A 20,518-nucleotide genomic window follows, 5' to 3' on the forward strand; every position below is an offset into this window, starting at 1 on the left:
TTGTGCTGGATGTTGCCGGGTTGGGTGTTGTGGTGGTTTCTAGATGTGTTGAATGTTGGAGGGCTGTGTTCGATGCTCGGGGGTTGGGTGTTGACTTGTGTTGTGTGGAGCTGCAACTTGGGTTGAGTTGGGAGGGGTCTTCCGAAAGTAGCACAGAACGGTCTTGTTTTATTCAAATCTTCTGGAAGTCGTAGATTGGTCTTGGAACGCAGAGTAGAATCTTCCGGAAGAGTCAACACGCTTCGACTTGTGTCGGACTGCGTGTTCTCAATGTCCACGCTCTTTCCCCCGCTGTATTTTAAAATAAATTATAAGAGGTGCGTCTAATAATCCGGTAGTCATGCGAGACATTTGTAGAACTTTATTGGGCTGCGTCTTATAATCCGGTAGTTGTACGAGGGACCAGCAGGATTATTTCAATGCGCCTTTATTTCATTGGCAAATAGGAACCCACAAGTCATCTCATGGCAAATATTAATATTTTTGACATCTGAACAATCACTCCACCACACTCTCGTGTAAACATTCGTGCACGCCCCAATATGCACCTGTGCAGATACACACGCATGTGCCCGCACACTGACACACATGGAACATATGACCCTTGTGGGGGGGGGGGGGGGTCTTAAGATTCATAGCCCAACAACCCTATACGGGGTGCGAACCAGGGTCGACAAGGGCGGAGAGCCTCGCCTTTGAGTGGCACTTCTCACCACTGATTAATAGTGGACTTGCCGCGTGACAGTCCTCGAATGTGAATTAATAACGCCCACCGTTCAGTCGGGCCGAATTAAGTTAAGAACTTAAATTTGCTCTACAATGATGCCCTTTGTTTCGTGCAGTCACTGGCTTTGTTCCCACCGCAAGTAGTTTAGCCGATAGATGTAACCTTGCAATTAAATCGGTGTTCTCAGTGCAGGGCCGGCGGTCGAGACTAAGGACGGAGTGGCAGCCAAAATATGGGAAGCGGTCCGTTCCTCTCGAGTTCGTTCGCCGCGGATGAAACCGGCTCGCTCGGAGCTCGATAAATAATTCCATCGCGGGAGCATGAGAAATGGTGAAAGCTTTAGAATGCGTTCATCCAGCAGTGGACGGGGCTCGACCAATGGTGAACTAAAGAGACTGTCACAAGCACAATTGGAACCCATGCGTTATCTGCATACAATTTGCAGCCATGCGAATCTCTTCAAGACGCCCCCCGGCTGATTGAGAAACGTTGGTTGGCTCTCATTTGTGTGGAAACGGGTTCCTGCCGACGATTACGTAACTGGGTTAAACTTTCCTAAAAAAACGTAACATGTGCACGTCAGTTTGCTTACGACAACGCAGGGCTTAATTTCAGCTGGGTCTGCCCCAAATTATATATTTGCACATGGAACACCACATCGATCAAAGCCTCTCGCTATGGCTACTACTACTATTCGCGTGCACAATGCTCCAATTTACCAGCGACCAATCCAGAGAGAAAATGAGCCCTAACTTCAAAGGAAACACAGCAATGAGTGACTGACGGGGTCCAGGGCATCAATTGTTCCCGTCCACCCAACCCACAGCCGTCAGTGAAGTTTCACCACGGGGTGGGACTTGAAACCCAACAACTCCTCTCGTCCCGGTTTTTCTCACCCAGACTCTCGGCTGGAAACGGCAGGCACTAGTCGTGACAAACTGAACACTTTGGCATCGTTATGTGAACGGCGACTTCCCCCCCCCCCCAAAGATAAAGATCCTTTGTCTTCCCAGTGGCGATGTTTTTACACACCGCAAGAGGTACTCATTTGAGGCTGAGTCGACCTAGGGGAGGCCCATGACCAGCCGTGAGCGAGAATCGAACCCGGGTCGCTGGATTCGTAGCGCAGTGAGCTCACCGCAACACTACCGCTCCCCACCCACGTAAACGTATACGGCAATCCCAAAGAGACCTGAGTCACCCTCTCCTCTTCCCGTCGATATTAAAGTCACCCCACCCCAACAAGTACTTCCACCACCAGAGTAATAACATCCAGTGGTGCCATGTTGTTGGCAAGGACCCTGGTGCAAGGGCATGGACCCTGGTGCAAGGGCACGTGTTTTGTGTGTTTAGTGGCACACCGCTTCACAGCAACTTAGTGTCTTGCATCACAGCTCATCTCAAACATTCCAACGCCTTGCTGCAATATAGCCAAGAGGACCCCCTCCCCCCGCCCCTAGTGGCAGCTGTCTCGACGTGGTAGTGTGCACAGCACCGACCTGCTAAGTCAGCATTCGTCTGCCAGAGTAGGAGGGGCGATGCAGCTATGTGGTTTTACCCTATTAAGTAATTTTCTAATCACTTAAAAAAAGTCTGGATTAATTTTGAACCATGACGCTGGCACACTTTTGTCCAATCCCCCCTCCACCCCCCATCCTCTTCGGAGCCCGGCGCCCGGGCCCCGGTGCAGTTGCACTGCCTACGCACTCAACAGCTAAGCCACCGGTGTGTGCGCGCGCTTACACACGTCACACGCATCACACAGGATTGTTGGTTGCAGCTGGGCTGCTTTCACAGGACTCCCGCCGGTAAAAAAAAACAATAATTACAGAGGCGTCTGTGTAAATCTAAGCCGCACCTCAGGTACAGTGCTCTTGTATACTGGCTTTAAGAATATTTTCTTTAGAATACGACATGGCTTCGCCATTGGTTTCGCCGTCCCATATTCATCAGCACGGCGCAGCGCCGCTCACCGATGCCACTGGGTTGCCGTCGCAACCTGCTGCGGTTTTTTAAGCCAGGCAAGGCCCACCCCACCGCAAGTTAATGACGCCATGGTGACAGAAAAGTAAAGTGGAATTGGGCAGGAATGAAGGCCGGGGGTCGAGTCTTAATGACCGAGCAGCAGCCAAAGGAGGGAACAGGCCCAAGCGCTAACGTCCACCACCACGGAGACGGAGGGAAGAAACAAACTTGCAGCAAGGCAGCAAGACGGATTGTTGCATCGCAAAACTGAAAAATGGCAGAGGATTGGTGGGGGCACCTGCAACTAAGCAGTTTATTATTAATCGTGGCTAATGATAGGGATGGCGACGACTCTCAACGGGCCCTCACCCAGGCTAAATAAATGTAAAATATGTCAAAACGCAGGCCTGAAATTGCCTGCCCACACCACTGCTGGCGAAAGCGCCTTCACTTGAAAAAGCTCTAGAGAGCCCCCGGTATGCGGCCTCCTCCGTGACGTTGGCCAGACAATGTTTGAAGAGGCGAGAGTTTCCACATTTACCCCACCACACGCGACCCACCCATCGGGCTCTGAAAAGTTATTTCGCCCCAATGGTTTACGCCGCATTTTAGACCGATGGAAAGAAATGGAACTCAATCAATGCGACGGAGGGGGGCAAATGTTTCCGGACAGAACAAACTAATAGTTACGGACAGAGGAAAAATTAAATAATCAATTCCCCGAATTGAAGATCCTAAATACTGCGACAATTCATCCAGTCGCTGGGAGGAAATTGCTGCTGGCCTGACCCGCATACGGCGATAACAATTGGTCCTCGCGTCACACATCAGGTCCGTTGTGAACCACGTGTGGTCAGCTCTTAATTATCCGTGCTTCAAAATGAATGTCTTTGTACGAGCCCGTTCTGTCAGTTATCCTCTCCTTACTCGTCGAAGGGCCAGTGACTTGGTGCCTGCGTGACCACGAGCACGTCTGTAAGTAAACCGGTTCCTTTGAGAAGCAATGACAATAGACAACGCACTCTGCGTCTTCACCCTCGCTACACAAAGGCAAACGTCTATTAGGGGGTTGTAGCCTAATCTACTACGTACGTGGTGCATTATCCATGTTGTCGTTTTATCCGGGCCCGCCCCTCCCCCCTCATTTCCCAGGATAATCGAGAGTTGACTAATTGCAGGTATAATTGGTCCTAATTCGGCTTAGCATTGGTCTACCTTTAGCACATGTCCCTAGACTTAATGCCAACCTCAACTTAACTACTCCACAGTGGCATTACCAATGGCCAAAACAAGAAAAAGCAAAACATCTGGCGACCTGCTACATCTAATATAATACGGCAACATACCACAATAATAACGAAAAATAACACACTTTTGATCAGAAATTTGTACAAATAAAAAACGAGAAGATAAATGAGTTGGTGCTTTTAAGCGCTTATAAGCGCGCGCGCTAATTGGTGAATTGCAGGGCTCGTGCAGAGCGCGCGCGTGCCGGCTGAGTGCCGAGTTGCTACCGGCCGCCCCCCGTGCATGCCGGCTGGGCGGGCACGCCTTAACGAGGAGCTCCCTCCGCCAACGACATTCCTTCCCGCGGCGCATGGCGACCTGGTGTGGGATGACCTTGATGTTGCACATTAACTGTGCTCCAGTGACGAGCAAATGACCGTCCTTGCGACTGTTCCAGTAATGGCTCGGCAGATGCATTTAAGGTAAAGACATCGCCAAAACTACCTTGCCTCGTGATCGCAGGACCGAACTGGTTACTGATAAAGTGACTTTGCCAAACGACTTCTCTCCGGTGATTGCTTTGGATTATTCGATATCACTTTCACGATCTTGCCTGTAAATCGCTGAACGACCCCGTTCTCAGATTAAAGCCGTTTCGCTTCATGGTTGCGGTCTGGGATCGCTGAATTCATTTCAGGTGAAGCCAAATAATGTAATCATTCCACTAGTGATGGCCGAACGATCCCAGACGAAGCCATCTCACCGCTGGAGGACAGATGCCACCACCAGTCACCCTCTCCCAAATACGTTCCCCGTTAAATAACACTCCCTATGGCATCACACCCTCCCATGGAATCACTCCCCATGGCGTCACATCCTCCCATGGCATCACACACTCCATGGCATCACACACTCCCGCGTGGGCTCCACACCATCCCATGGCATCACACATTCCCCGTGGAATCACACTCCCACGGCATCACTCCCCGTAAGGTCACCACTCCCCGTGGTGTCACGCCATTAACGGTCGTGCGGCACATCACCACGACGAGAAGAACGGCTTGCGGCTGTTGAAGGTCTGTGTGAAGGCGTCGCTGAGTGTGCGGATGCGCGAGCCCCCCGTGCCACCCCCGGCGCTACCGGCACTGCGCTCGATGAGCACGCACGGCATCCCCACCAGCTGCAGCGGGGAGCGTCCGTCGCGCAGAGCCTGCGTCAGGTTCAGGATCTGGCGACAGCAAGGGGGACGCGGGGACAACGTGGAAGAGGGGAGTCATGGTTGAGGAGAGATGGTGTGAGCGTATGAGTGTTTGTGTGTGCGCGCATGAGTGTGTGTGTGTGCGTGTGTGTGTGCGTGTGTGGCGTAGCGGTTGGCACGTTGCACTATGAACCCGGCGAATATCTGAACTGGTCCTGGGCACCCCCTATGTCGATTCAGTCTTAAATGAGGACCCGTGTGCAGTGTAAAACATGAGCACTGAAGAGATAGCGGCAGCCAAGAGTGGTTCTGGCCCTACCACCACCCCTTTGTGCGCCAATCTGGCCTTCATAGGTGCTCGTTACCAGCACTTGCCCCTACAGTCTGTTCAGGCTACACAGGGGATTTTTATAGAGGTAAGAATCAGCTTCTGTTTGGCTGGATAGAGGGGGCTAAACGGATGCAGAACGGATTACAGAAGAGATGGACTGATGCGGTACAGAAAGATGTTCAAGCTGATGGAGACTTGGCAATTACCAGTACACCAGCGGTGATTAAATCAGCCTCTGTGGAGGCTCGTGAAGGATGCTGCTGGAAAACTGTAAGCAGTCACCCTCCAGCAACAAGTGAGGGTGTAGAGCATCCACACTAAGCGGAGCGCCGGGCAGCTAAAATGCCGCAAGTTGGCACAGTGGGAAGCGCAAGTGGTGCATCTTACAGTCATCTCAGTCATTCAACCCATAACACACCCGAGTCTGCCCTGTGACCGCCTGCCAGTGAACCTTCCACCCTTCACACGATAGCCTCAACGTGCACCTAGCCTGGCACAAATCGCCGTCTGTGATGACATCACCACCACCAAGTGGCGAGCGGCAGCCGATGTTGCTGCAATGTGCGCGTAAGTTTGGCAGTCCGCCCTCACCTGTCCTCTCATCACCGACATCTGCTTCTCAAAAATTGTTCGGTCGAATCCTTTGTCTTCCTACAGCACCGAGCAGCACGCACACACAAACATGATTAATTATCACAGCATCGTCGTAATTATTATAAATTACAGCCCCTTGTGTGTTATCGTGTTAGTGTCACTATGTCAGTGTTACTGTGTGTTATTGTTATCGTGTCAGTCTCACTGTGTCACTGTGTCAGTGTCACTGTGCCAGTGTCACTGTGTCTGTGTCACTGTCTGTTATCGTGTCACTGTCAGTGTTATCGTGTCACTGTCAGTGTTATCGTGTCAGTGTCATTGTGCCACCGCTGGGAGGTGCGTGCCTTGAACAGCTCGTAGAGATCCTCCACCAGGTCCTGCACAAAGTTCATGTCGGAGATCTTTGGCAGCACGAGGTCACACGTGTCCTGAGAGAAGGGAACCTTGGCCTGGGGCAGCCACGCCCAGTAGAACGGATCTACACATACACGTGTACACACACGTGTACTTATACATCTGTATAATACCAATACCCGCCATTCACCACGAAGTGACGGTGATGTCACCACGGCACCGGTGCCAGGCCAGGCGCACAAAAATCTGTATAATACACGTGAACACACAAATACACGCGTGTACTTATACATCTGTATTACACACGTGTACACACACGTACACAAATACACGTATTTATTTATATATACACAAAAACACGTGTATATAAACACGTGTACACACAAATACAGGAGCATATACACACGCACACAAAAATACACGTTTACAACAACTGTCGTCCTCCACGAAGTGGCGGTGACATCACCACTGTGCTTGTGCCAGAGTCGGTGTATCGTGCAAACAAACGCCACCCTCCGCAATTCACTTGAGAGGTCATCTCTGCCGGGCGCTTTTCCTGGTCTCAGCCTCTGGATGACCCTTGGCACTTCTACAACGGATGGCACATCAGCCAGCCACTCACAGGAAGCGGCGTGCATCTAAGTCACCAACACGTGGACGAGGAACCAAGCCAGGGTCCTGTCCATTGTAGCTACTCCCAGTAACTAGCGTAGTTAGCCTGGTGGTACACCACCATAGGTTATCTGGTAAAGGGGCAGTAACCCAGCAGGGACGAGCGCTCTGAATGCGCTCAATTGAAAAAGAGAGATGACATTGTCATCCTTTCAGCCGACAAGGGCAATACCACGGTCATCATGGATAAACCACATACAACAACAAAATCCAGGACATTCTTAATGATGGCAGTTATACTAAAATCAACAAAGATCCTACCAACCGCCTGGCTACAAAAACCAACAATATCATCACTAATTTGACTTCTCTAATCAAACTGACCAAGCAGCTCTCTCTATACCCTTCGGCTGCTAGACCACCCAGATTTTATGGTCTTCCAAAAATCCATAAAGAAGGTACTCCACTCCGTCCTATCGTTTCTACCATCAACTCACCTACGTACAAATTGGCCCGATTTCTGTCTGAGACCCTGCTTCTATTCACGGGCAAGACCACCTCAGCAGTACTTAATTCAGCTCACTTGGTTTCTCTAATAAAGGACTTTTCAGTCTCCAGATGATTTGCTTGTCAGCTTCGATGTAGTCTCTCTGTTCATCAAGGTACCTGTACCTGACACCATAGCAATCATTGAAGACTTGGTCCAACAGGGACTAAATCCTGATGTACCAACTTTGGTGAGGCACTGCCTTACCAACACTTACTTCATCTGGATTGGTACATTCTACAAACAAAATGAAGGTACCTGTATGGGTTCTCCCTTATCACAAGTGGTCGCGAATGTTTTCATGAAGAAATTTTAACCAAGCAAAGTCGTAACTTGCTGTGGTGCTTCCAATCTTCCCTGCCGTTTGGCTGCTATCTCCGACTCTCTGAGTTGCATTGCCCTGTTAGGTGCCTCTGCATTAACGAGCTGGGGTCTCACTAACATGGCCACCTCTGCTCCCTTAGCCTCGATGTATCGATGGTTTTGGCTGTGCGACACTGCTGTTGTGAGCATATGCGGAGACGATACTCTTATGCTGCGACGGAAGCTCATTTCATGCTCATCTCTTTACCTAATCTCTCTCTCCCTCATCTCCCCCATTAATACAACTGACGTGCTTGCGTCCGGGGATGGAATTCCTTTCCAGCTCAGACCCGGCCTGCTTGCCCTTCGCCACATATTTAACCTCTTGTTGTAACAGCTCTCTTGCTGGTTCAGCAGTTCCACTGCTGGATTATTTTCTCTGCCTGAGGACGACCGCTTGTGTTATGATCGAAACGTCGTAATATATAATTTTTTATTTAATTTTTCTACCTACGTGACTTTACTGAAAGAACCAAAGAGTATGGATTCCTGCAGTCACGAAAGCTTCAAATCAAGATTGGGCAGTAACCCCTTTGTGTTAATGTGTTGGTGTAAATAAATATGTGTTGCCTCCAAGAAGTACATCTGCGACTCAGTTAAATCCACTCCACTGGCATTAGAATATATAGAGCAGTTCATATTTTGATGGTTTCATGTGGAAATGCTCCATCACGTTTAAAATCTAGTACACAGTGAATATTGAACTGAAGCTTGACTTCAAAAAATAAAATCGCAAATCAAATCGCAATATCGGTCAACAAAATCGCAATTAGATATTTTCCCAAAATCGTTCAGCCCTAGCGCAGTGCGCCAACCGCTACACAACTGCTCCACCATGACCTCCACATACACACACACGCAAATATGCATTCCAAAACCCGGCACGCAAGCGGGGGGCCGGGTGGCACAGAGGTCAGAGCGTTGAGCCGGCACTGCTGAGATCCTGGGATCTCGTCTAGGCTTCAACCGGATTCAAGTGTAGCGAGTTGATGGCCTCAGCCTGGTCACCAACCACTCACATAAAGAGACCAATGGACTCGCATAGAGAGCCACAGAAACACATTGAAACCCACAGAGACCGGCTTGTCATTAAACTGGAATCTCAAGTGTAGTGAGGTTACGGTCTCAGCTCAGTCACCAGTGACTCACATTGAGACCCATTGTCTAAACATAACATCTCGCTCTTCTTTGGTTTTTTCGGTAAAGTCACGTAGGTAAAAAATAAAAATAAATTATATAACGACGTAATTACAGCTCATGTGACGAACATTACTCTTGTGTGGCAGGCTGGGTGGATGGGAAAGTGTTGCTCCCCTACTGCGTGGAGCTGGGACATGAGATAGGAGCAGAGAGAGAGCTAGGTGAGGTAGACGGGAGAGCCAAGGGAGACACTCACACGCTCGCCACGAGTCCGGGTGCTTGAAGGGAAACGCAAGGCCGTTGTCAATCGCCGCGATTCTCACGGCCGGCTCCCGCTCCACAGCCTCCTGTGTGGCCGCACGCACGGGTACAAGACAAAGATCCCCCCGTATAGCCTTAACAGACCATTGGGGAAAGTGCTGTTAACGAGCAGTACCTATGAAGGTTGGCACAGCACATGAGGGGGTGGGTGGGTGGCCAGCACCACTCCCGGTCGCCTTTGTCTCCCCAGTGGTGATGTTTACACACTGCACCCAAGTATTAATTGCAGGCTGAGAAGACCTAGGGGAGGCTCGGGACTGGTTCAGAAAATCGTCACTGATGTTCTGCCGTGAGCAGGAATCGAACTCGGGTCGCCAGGTTCGAAGCACAGCGCACTAGCCGCTCCACTACCATAAACACACAAGGCAAAGAGCGCCCGTATAGCCTGAACAGACTGTTCGGGCAAGTGCTGTTAGTGAGGAACTATGAAGGCCAGCATGATATGAGGGGGTGGGTGGTCTACGTAAGGGAGGCCCAGAACCTGTTCAGATAATCCACACCAATGTTGGCTGTAAGCAGGAATCGAACTTGTGCCCCCAGGTTCGAAGCGCAATGCGCTAACCGCTTGACTACCGCTCCCCACACGAGTACACACACGCACGCACACACAGACAGGGAGACTCCCCTCGTGCGCGTGACTCGCTCACCTGCTCCTTGTCCTTGTCCGTCTCCTTGCGAGGTTCATACTTAATGAGCCAGTTGTCATTGCCACGGTCTGACACCGCCAGCCGCAGCCACCATTTCACACCATCACAACGAGAATTGTAACGGGTCAGTGTTAGCGGCTATGGGTTCATGTCCATACTGTGTGTCAGTGTTATGTCAGTGTCATGTCTTGCTGCAATATCAGTGTTAAATTACTCAATTCGGATTAGAGTACAACACTGCAGCATCATCACGGTCTACTGAAAAAACCTGGCAGGACCCCTCAGAAAAAGAGTCATGAGACTCCGTGATGCTTTGCTGGATAAACAAGTACAATAACATATTCTCAGGTTTTTTCGGTAAAGTCACGTAGGTAAAAACATTAAAATTAATGAAAGTAAAATAAAACAAAACAAAATAAAATTCACGACGTTTCGGAGGCAACACAAGTCTCCGTCATCAGGTGGGACCGTCACAGCCGAATTAGCTGCATCAAGTGAAGCAATGATTCAAGATGTAATCCCTTATAAGCAAGTTGAAGGGAGGTGGAGAGGGGGGGGAGAGCTTATCAGGCTGTGGTAGCCAATGAATGGAAACGTATCGGGAGGGAGGAGGAGCGGTGATCAAAGACTGCACGCAGTGCTCAACACAATGAATGGAGACGTGTCGGGACGGAGGGCGAGCGGCGATCAAAGACTGCACGCAGTGCTCAACACAATGAATGGAGACGCGCCGGGACGGAGGGCGAGCGGTGATCAAAGACATCACGTAGTGCTCAACACAATGAATGGAAACGTGGCGAGCGGTGATCAAAGAACAATGAAGAGATTACTGGCTACCACAGCCTGATAAGCTCTCCCCCCCCTCTCCACCTCCCTTCAACTTGCTTATAAGGGATTACATCTTGAATCATTGCTTCACTTGATGCAGCTAATTCGGCTGTGATGGTCCCACCTGATGACGGAGACTTGTGTTGCCTCCGAAACGTCGTGAATTTTATTTTGTTTTGTTTTATTTTACTTTCATTAATTTTAATGTTTTTACCTACGTGACTTTACCGAAAAAACCTGAGAATATGAATCATTGCAGTCACGAAAGCTTCAAATCTAGAATTAAGTACAATAACAATAAATAATAACGTGTCACTGCTGTGTCCGTGTGAGGATTGTGTGCCACTCCTGTGTGTCACTGATGTGTCCCTATGAGTGTTGTCTGTTACACGTGTGTCACCGCTAGGTGTCATTGCTGTGTGTCTATGCAAGAGTTGTGTCACGACTATATGTCATTGTTGTGTGTCCGTATGAGTCATGTCTGTCAATACTGTGTCACTGTTGTGTCCACATGAGTGTTGTGCGTCACTGCTGTGTGCTACCGCTGCATGTCAGTGCGAGTGCTGTGTGACCGCTGTGTTACCGTTATGTGTCACCGCTATGTGTGACCGCTATGTGTCACCGCTATGTGTCACCGCTATGTGTCCCCACTGTGTGCCACGACTGCGTGTCTGTGCGAGTGCTGCGTGTGACCTCTGTGTTACCGCTGTGTCCCCGCTGTGTGTCACCGCTGTGTGCCACCGCTGTGGGTCCCCGCTGTGTGCCACCGCTACGTGTCGGTATAAGTGCGATGGTGGCGACCGCACCGGTGTTGCGGATGATATAGTCGAGGCACACAAGCTTCTCAAACTCAAGCTGCAGCTGCTTGTTGGTGTTCTCTGGCAGGGGCTCCACCTCGAAGCGTCGCAGCCAATCCTCGGCATCTTTATAGCCCTCCACGAACAGCTGCAGAGAGCCTACCTACTCACACAGACAAAGACCCCCCCCCCCCTATTGCCTTAACAGACTGTTGGGGCAAGTGCTGGTAGCGAGTAGCACCTATGAAGGTAGGAACACCTTTGTATCCCCAGCGGCTGTTTATACACCACACCAGTTTCTCAATTGAGGCTGAGTCGACCTAGGGGAGCCCCAGAACTGGTTCAGATAATCGTCACTGGTGTTGGCCATGAGCGGGAATCGAACTCGGATCGCTGGGTTCCCGATGCAGTGCGCTAACCCCTACGCTACCGCTCCCCATTCACGTACGCAGATACACACAAAGACACAGATCTCCCATATAGACTGAACAGACCGTTGAAGCAAGTGCTGTTCGCGAGTATGGCACAAGCAGGGGTGGGTAGACAGAACGACACCTTTATCTCTCCAGTGCTGATGTATTCACACCGTACCACGCACTCGCCGATGGCCGAATCGACCTAGGGAAGGCTCAGAGCCAGTTCAAACATTCACCACTGGTGTTGGCCATCAGCGGGAAACTCGGGTCACCAGGATCGTAGCACAGTGTGTTAACCGCTACTCTACTGCTCCCCACTGCACACACATACACACGCACTTTTACACTCGCATGCAAATTTCACACTCGAATACAAAATCACAAAGTTAAAGATCCCCCGTGTAGCCTTTAAAAGACTGTTGCCACAAGTGCTATTCAGCGAGCACCTATGAAAGCCAACATGGCACACGAGGGGGTGGGTGGACAACACTACACCCGGCCGCCTTTGTATCCCCTCTGCTGATTTTATGCAGCGCGCCAGGTAGTTATTTAAGATTGAGTTGACTGAGGGGAGGCGCAGGATCGGTTCAAATATTTTCCACTGATCGTGAACATCGAACTCACGTCACTGGGTTTGTAGCACAGTGCACTAACCACTGAGCCACCGCTGCCCACAAAATCGTGAAACAAAGACAAAGATCCCCCCTATAACCTTAAAAGACAGTTGGGGCAAGTACTATTATCGAGCACCTATACAGGCCGGCAAGGCACACGAGGGGGTGGGTGGCCAGCAAAAAAGCCCGGCCACCTTTGTCTCCCGAGTGGCAATGTTTTACACAAACACACCAGGTATTCATTTGAGGCCGAGTCTACCCAGTGGAGGCCAGGTTCGTAGCGCAGTGCGATAACCGCTACACTACCACTCCCTACACACACACACATAATGACGTAATTCACCACTACAAGGTGGCGACACGCACATACCTTAGGCGGAAGGCCGATTCTGTGGAATCTGCGTCCAATCTCCGGCACTCGTTCCAGCGCAAGCTTCTTGCCACGTGACTTGGCGCGGTCGATGGCTCCATAGTGAAATGCCTCACTCGCTAGCCACACCACCTGCACAACAAATACCACAAACCGTAGTAAAACGCCTCGCATGGTAGCCACACCACCTGCACCCACCACCATCACAACAACCACAACAACCGAAATGAAACAACTCGCTCGCTAGCCACAATACCTGCACACGCCACCACTACCAATCACCGCAACTACCACCACCATAACCACCACAACTGTAGTGAAACGCCTCGTTTGCTAGCCAAACCACCTGCACACGCCACCACCACAATCACAACTGTAGTGAAATGCCTCACTCTCCAGCCATACCACCTACATATCCCACCACCACAACCAAGTCCTCGATCCATCTCCTCTCGATCCCCCATCCCTCCTCCATCACCCTGCGTCTCCCCCTGTTCCCATTTGTCCCTTTATTAAACCTATTTGCTCACCTTCGTGTTTTCCACCAAGATAAAGATGAAATCATAGCCCAAGTCGTTGATACTACCGCCACCACCATCAACACCCCCCCCCACCACCACCTTACCTCACCGCTACCAACTCATTTCCACTCCGCCAGATCCTGCAGCTGCTGCACAGGAGACACGGAACCTCCTTCTCTACCACTTCTCCCATCTCCATGTCTCCGTGTTTGTCCCCCCGTCTCTCCACAATGTATCCATGTCTGTCCCTGTGTGTGTATCCGTGTGGAGAGCAGTAGTGTAGCAGTGAGCATGCTGCATATGAACCCGGTGACCAGAGTTCGATTCCTGCTCATGGCCAACACCGGTGACTATTATCAGAACCGGTCCTGGGCCTTCCCTAGGTCGACTCAGCCTAAAATGAGTACCTGGTGCAATGTGTAAACATCACCATTGGGAAGACATGGGCGACCGGCTGTGGTGTTGGCCGCCTACCCCCTCGTGTGCCATGCCAGCCTTCATTAGGTGCTGCTTGCTATCAACACTTGCCTCTACAGCCTGTTGAGGCTATACGGGGGATCTTTGGGTGTTCATGTGCGTGTCCCCCAGTCAACGTCTCCCCCCCTCACCCCACCACCGTGTCCACCCCCCGGCTCCCCCCTCGCCACTATGTGCCGTGTATCTCCGCACCTTGGTCTTGGGCACGATGTTGAGGCCGAGCGTGGAGTCGACGAGGCTGGCGCCAGCCTCGGACAGGTAGCCCTGGTTGAGCACCAGGCAGTCCCGGCCGAAGCAGCAGGGGCAGCACAGCTTCTGCAACCATTTGGTCCACTTGGGGTTGAGCTGCCCATACGGCTCCTCAGACTTGGGCTTGAACACCCCCACGGACTTCTGCGCACGGTGTCGCACGTGCAGAGACAACAATCCCCAATGGGGGCCGGGTGGTGACATTCGCGCCCCGCAACAACAAGGAACCAGGGATTGATTCCTGGCTCGGGTGTCTATCTACATGGAGTTTGTGTATGTTCTCTCTCCTCTCTCCCCCCATCTGTTCTCCAGTTTCTCCAGTTTCCTCCCATAGTAAAAAAAAGATGTACAACGTCGTTGGTATTGGACCAAAACATCCCCAATGATCAAAAAATACCCGCAAGATACTCAAAACAGGTTATACAAAGAAGCAACCTCGCCCCACTACTGTAAGAAAAACTTGGCAGGACCCTCCTGAAGAATTTTTAGACTTTTTTGAGTAAGCAAGAGTAAAATCAAGTGAATGATATGTGTGTGTTTCTGTTGACATCTGTTCTGCAACTCCTCAGGGGAGTCTGAGGGGAATGGTAGCACAGTGGTTAACGATCTGCGTTGAAAACCAGGCAACCCAAATTCGATTCCTGGGGGAGCGGGGCGCTGTGGTGGAGGGATGTGGTAGTGTGTGTGTGTGTCTTTATGTGGGTCCATGTGTACATGTGTGTGTCTCTGTGTGCCATACATGTGTATGTATGTTCGTGTTTGTGTGTAGATGTGTGTAGGTGTGTGTATGTATATGTGGGGAACGGTGGTGCAGCAGGTAGTGCACTGCACTACAAACTCGGCAACGAGAGTTCGATTTCCGCTCGCGGCCAACACCAGTGACGAATATTTGAACCAGTCCTGAGCCTCCCTTAGGCCAACTCCATCTCAAATGATTACCTGATGCGATGTAAAGTATAAACATCGCCAATGGGGAGAGAAAGGCGGCCGGGCATGGTGCTGATCACCCACTCCCTCGTGTGCAGTGAACAGCCTTTATAAGAGGCTCATTAACAGCACTTGCCCGCAAGAGTCTATAAAGGCAAAACAGGGGAACTTTGTCTTGTATAGGTGTGCGTATGATATGTATATGTGGTGGGCGGTAGTGTAGCAGTTAGTACGCTGCGCTGCAAACCTGGCGATGCGAATTCGATTCCCACTCATAACCAATAACAGTGGCAAATATTTTAACTGGTCCTGGGCCTCCCCTAGATCAACCCAGCCTCAAATGATTAACTGGTGCAATGTGTAAACATCACCACTCCAGAGAGAAAGGTGGCTAGGTGTGGTGCTGGCAGTGGGCGGTCTTCATAAGAGGGTCGTTAGCAGCACTTGCCCCCAATAGTCTGTGGAGGCTATACGTGGGATCTTCAGTAGTGTCCCAAACCCCTGCCCCGCGACCTCTCACCCCTGACAGATCTCGCACAAAGTAGCTGCCGCTGGAGCCCTGCGAGATCCTCTGCGGCTCCACGCCGGCCTCCATGGCGCGCTCCACGCTGCACACCACTTCCGAGAACTGCTGGTCGCGCGGGAACGCGTTCAAAGAGTCGGGGGCGGCGGCAGTGTGCGGAGACGAGGGGGAGTCGCGCCGGTGGTGGTGGTGCTGGTGGAGGTAGTGGTGGTGGTGGTGATAGGGACTTGTAGGGCACAGCTGACCGTCCCTGCCGGATGGAGGCACCGACGTGAGCAAGCACGCTTTGGGAGCACCTCCACAGGACCCCGCAAGACCAGGAGGTCACGGGTTCAATCCCAACCCTCATGCCTGTTGTATATTTGGAGTGGTCATGTGGATTTTTTCACTGGGACCTCCAGTTTTTCCTTCCACATTTAGAAAAATGCATTTAGATTATTAAGATTATTTGGCTGCTATACATTTCCACATGATAAGCCACTTTGTTGAGCTATCATTTGTGGCCAGGTCGCTTCAGAAAAAGAAGCTAAAAGCTCAGTGGGCTTCAACTGGTAAAATAAAATAGTTCAGTTTAATTTGTATATTATTTTAGTGATTAGTTTACCTTTCCTATACTTTGCACTCCTATTGTGTTTTTGTATTGTTTATTTTTGTAACGTTGTGACCCGCCCCTAAAGGACATCTGTGAAAAAGAGCTTTATAGCTCATCGGATTCTCACACTGGATTCCTCCACCCGTGTTGAAGACTTGGTCTACCAGACACTGTTTCGTCTCATCCCCCACAACGTGTTCTCAACCATCAGCAACACCGCACTGCAGGTCACAACAACACTCTCACTCACCCACTCATTCATGCACACACTCACTCAATCACTCGCCCAATCACCCATTCACTTCACTCGCCCACTCATTCATTTAACCACTCACTCAGTCGCACACTCACCCATTCACTCACTCGCCGACTAATACACACACTTATCCACTCACTTGCCCACCCATTCACGCACCCATCCACTCAACCACTTAACTTTTCTATCACTACTACTGCCATGGTTACTACTGTTCCCCTCTTTATCGGTTTCATCTTTGATAGGGCTGCCTGTTTACTGGCCGTTTGACGCTTTGGGACTGTGAGCCTTTGCTCAGCGACTGCGTTAACAAAAAATGACCACGTGTACACATGCTCAGGCACCACCACCGCGCTTGTGCCAGGCTAGGTGTACCCAGACGCTGATACAGACACACACACAACCGAGACACACTTCGCGGTGACGTTCCCACCAGCAGCGGCCGTGCCAGGCTAGGTTCACTCACAGACACGCATACACACCATGCATACACGATCACGGACACGTATACTGTACAGTATATACACACACACACAGTGACGTCACCGCCACACTTATACCAGGCTAGGTCCACCTTTTGACACTCATACACAAAGACATCACGTACAGCATTAAGACTGTTGGAGCAAGTGCTCTCGCGAGCACCTATGGTGGCCAACACCACACACACATTGACGTCACCACCACACTCGTGCCAGGTTTGGTGCACCCATAGACACTCACACACCCCACACCCTCTAAAGGCGAAGGCACACACACACACACACAATGACGTCACCGCCACACTCGTGCCAGACTAGGTGCACCCACCGTCCCCTTAGGTCCCCCGCGGACGAAGCGGCCAGGAGCGGCTCCTTCTCGCCGTCGCGGCCGGGAGATCCCGGGGGAGACTCCGGTACCCTCACGGCGGCGCCAGGCCCGGCCTGGGGCTCGAACCCGACCCGGGAGAAGGCGAGGCTGGCGGGTCGCGGGGTCGAGCGGCCCGGGACCGCGGCGGGGCCGGAGGCGGCGGCGGCGGTGGACCCGGCGACTGCGGCGGCGAACACCTCATCCTCCTCATCGCCGTCGTCGTCTTCGTGGTCTCTCAGAGCCTTCATCATCATGGCTTGGGGCAGGGGGGGAGCAGGGAATCGAACTGTGGACACGGCAACTTGGTCGGGTGGTTATGGTGAGAGGGGTGCAGAGGCGGTGGCTTCCTGTTGGGAGGGCGGGGCTGAGAAATGACGTCATGTCACCTCGAGTTGGAAAGGAATGTGCGAGGGCGTCGTGGCGCACGTGGCGTTAGTGGTGACGTCACAGAGCCTCATGTTGAGGGTGACGTCACGGCGTGCACCGTGCGGTCTGGCGTGCGTGCCGATGTCTCGAATGTGTTTTTGCAATGGAGGAGAGATTAAAGCGGTGCGTGATGACGTAGTTTCCACGCGAATGATCTGCGCGCCAGAGCGTCCTATTACGACATTGTGATTTATCAACAGCCTAAGCCGACGTGTTTCAGTGCGTCATTATGTCATGCGAGGTTAGTGGGTCATAGAGTGGCTCAAAGTGCACCTGGCTTGGCACAGGCGCAGCGATGACGTCGCCGTCACGGAGTGGCGAATGGCGTTCGTTGGCTATAGATCTGGTGGGTGAAGAATTCACGGATCCTGAAAGATTTGGGACACAGTCCCCATAATCGTTGAGCTCCTCCAGCAGGGGAGGCTGCATTGGTTGGCCCACGTAGCCCGCATGTCCAGCTACCGCATGCCCAAGCAGCTTCTGTTCGGCCGGATAGAGCGGACTAAACGGGCACGGGATGGGAGAGAAAAGAGATGGACTGATGCCGGTACAGGAGCACGTGGAGCTGAGTGAACTTGCCGATGATAGCGGTGTCAAGATCGGCCAGTATTGAGGAGGCCTCTCGTGAAGGAAGCTGCTGAGCAGTTAAGAGGCAGTCGCCCTCCAACAACAACAAAGGGCAGAGGAGCGACGCTCGCAACGAGCGGAACGCCGGGTGGATAAAACGCAGTGAGTTGGCACAGTGGGTGCATCTGCCAGTCGTCTCAGTTAACCCATAACACCTGGATCTGTCCCGTGGCCTGCCAGAGAGCCTCGACACTTCACGTGGCTTCAACGTGCACCTAGCCTGGCTTACAAACGCCGTGACGTCACCACCACAGTGGTGAACGGCGGTTGTTGAACGAGTGGGTGAGTGGAAGTGTGAGTTGTTGGGTGGAAGGACCAATGCGAGGATGAGTCCTGTCTGCTGCTGCTCTATCGTCCCGGGGAGATCCCCGTGGTCCGTGTTTCACCTCGGGTCAGAATCTTTATTCTGGAGAAATCCGATGAGCTATGAAGCTCGTTTTCACAGATGTCCAGTAGGAGTGGGTCAGAAAGTTAAAATACAACAAAAACGACATAAGTGCAAGGTATAAGAAAGGTAAGCAAGTCACTAAAATATGTACGAGTTAAAATTGCATAATTACATCAATTCCTGCAGATTTTTCAAGACAAACAAAACAACAAAACTATCCCAGACCACACCAAGACAACACACAGGTCCCTCAATAAAATTGCACGTAAACATTAAACTACAACATCACTTTGCATCAAGGTCACCAAGAGGTAGCCTCCATCACCACCTGCGCAGGCTCACTTTGAGCTTTGGCAGCACGGTGGCGAGATGTTAACTACCTTGCCTGGTATACAGGAGGTCGTGGTTTCGATCCTGACTGACGCCTGTATATGTGGAGTTTGCGTGTCTCTCTCCCCGTGGTCACGTGAATTTTTCTCCGGGTCCTCCGGTTTTTTCCTCCACATCATTTTTGATGGACAGGTCGCTTCTAAAGAAGAACTATATAGCAGCTCAGTTGGTCTTGGTAAAATAAAAAAATGTTTTAGTTTAGTTTCTAGCTGCCTGCTCCCAGCTTTGACATCTGCAGGAGTTGTTGACCAGCCACCCAGTCTTGCTGTGCACTCGAGGCAGGGCAGGGAGGGTGACAGGGGTCACCACTCTATTTGCTGGAAGTCTTTATGCAAAGTTTGCGTGCAGCAGCAGCGGCAAGGGTTGTGTAATGTTTTTACGGGAATGTTCGCGCACAGCAACAAATGGTTCAGCCGTTCGAGATGTTTGAAAATGACCGTATTCAAATTTTCACTCAGTTGCGATATTTTCTTCAATAACCGCGTGTTATCTCTCACTGCAGCTTGACATGGCATCGTCGTCGCCATCATGAGCCACAATCAATCCACTGCTGGATGGCTGAAGGCTTGACCCTCCTCCCACGAACGATCCCTGCACATGAGCGGATTCCTCCACTCCATCCCCGTTGTGGGCGTCCCACTTTGTCGGAATCGTCCCAGTGGCTCGTTTAGTGATAAACTCGTTGACTTTGTTCAACGTCGTGTTGTTGAATGCGGTGAATGTATCCGCAAAAGAAAGTGTACTCATTGATGTTAAAACCGGTAAAACATCTTCTTTGCTCTATGTCTTCAGTGCCCATATATAACAGAGAGAGGGAGGAGGGTCCTTGCCTACAGACATCTGACAAGTTCACTCAAGCAGTGCCCTGAAGGATGATTACACACTGAATGTCGAAACAAATGCAGGGTTTTGTTTGAGGTTGAAGGTCGCACTCATAACACACAAAGTGCCTGCCACAAATGAACCACAATATATCGCTGATCTCGTCAAGGAGCATAAACCACCATGCGAACTCCGGTCAACCTCGCAGCGGCTTTTGGCTGACCATCGAATAAAGACAGCCACCACATCGCGCGGTTTCAGATGCGCGTCAGCGGCCGCCTGGAACGCTCTTCCGATATTAGGAAGCCACTAGAGCTATGCACTTTTAAATCGTTTCAATTGAAAACTCATTTCTTTAGAACTGCCTTTTGTGTTTAGTTTGTTGTCCCACACCTCCGATTAGAACGGTTGGCTACGTAC

The 20,518-nt window shown here is 51.2% G+C and overlaps 1 protein-coding gene across 1 annotated transcript; it reads right to left on the reverse strand.

Moving 5' to 3' along the window:
- Window positions 1-411: 411 nt before the first annotated feature.
- On the reverse strand, window positions 412-17,821 carry PI4K2B (phosphatidylinositol 4-kinase type 2 beta). Its single transcript, XM_078607467.1, has 10 exons — window positions 17,407-17,821; window positions 15,746-15,998; window positions 14,242-14,442; window positions 13,052-13,183; window positions 11,661-11,814; window positions 10,027-10,094; window positions 9,315-9,405; window positions 6,387-6,520; window positions 6,040-6,099; window positions 412-5,147 (listed from the first exon to the last, which is right to left on the reverse strand). The coding sequence occupies exons 1-10, from the start codon at window positions 17,697-17,699 to the stop codon at window positions 4,959-4,961; spliced, it is 1,575 nt and encodes a 524-aa protein (XP_078463593.1). The 5' UTR covers window positions 17,700-17,821; the 3' UTR covers window positions 412-4,958.
- Between the last annotated feature and the right edge of the window lie 2,697 nt (window positions 17,822-20,518).

The sequence above is a fragment of the Lampetra planeri genome, chromosome 27 (assembly GCF_965212315.1).
Source record: "Lampetra planeri chromosome 27, kcLamPlan1.2.h2, whole genome shotgun sequence".
NCBI classification, from domain to species: Eukaryota; Metazoa; Chordata; class Hyperoartia; order Petromyzontiformes; family Petromyzontidae; genus Lampetra; species Lampetra planeri.

Excerpts from the sequence above, each read along its gene's own strand:
- PI4K2B (XM_078607467.1), bottom strand. The coding sequence starts at position 17,699 with ATGATGATGAAGGCTCTGAGAGACCACGAAGACGACGACGGCGATGAG. Across the intron at positions 11,815-13,051 it reads GAATCGGCCTTCCGCCTAAG|GTAGGCTCTCTGCAGCTGTT; the intron begins GTATGTGCGTGT and ends CTGTGTGAGTAG. Across the intron at positions 6,521-9,314 it reads CCCGGACTCGTGGCGAGCGT|ATCCGTTCTACTGGGCGTGG; the intron begins GTGAGTGTCTCC and ends GTGTATGTGTAG.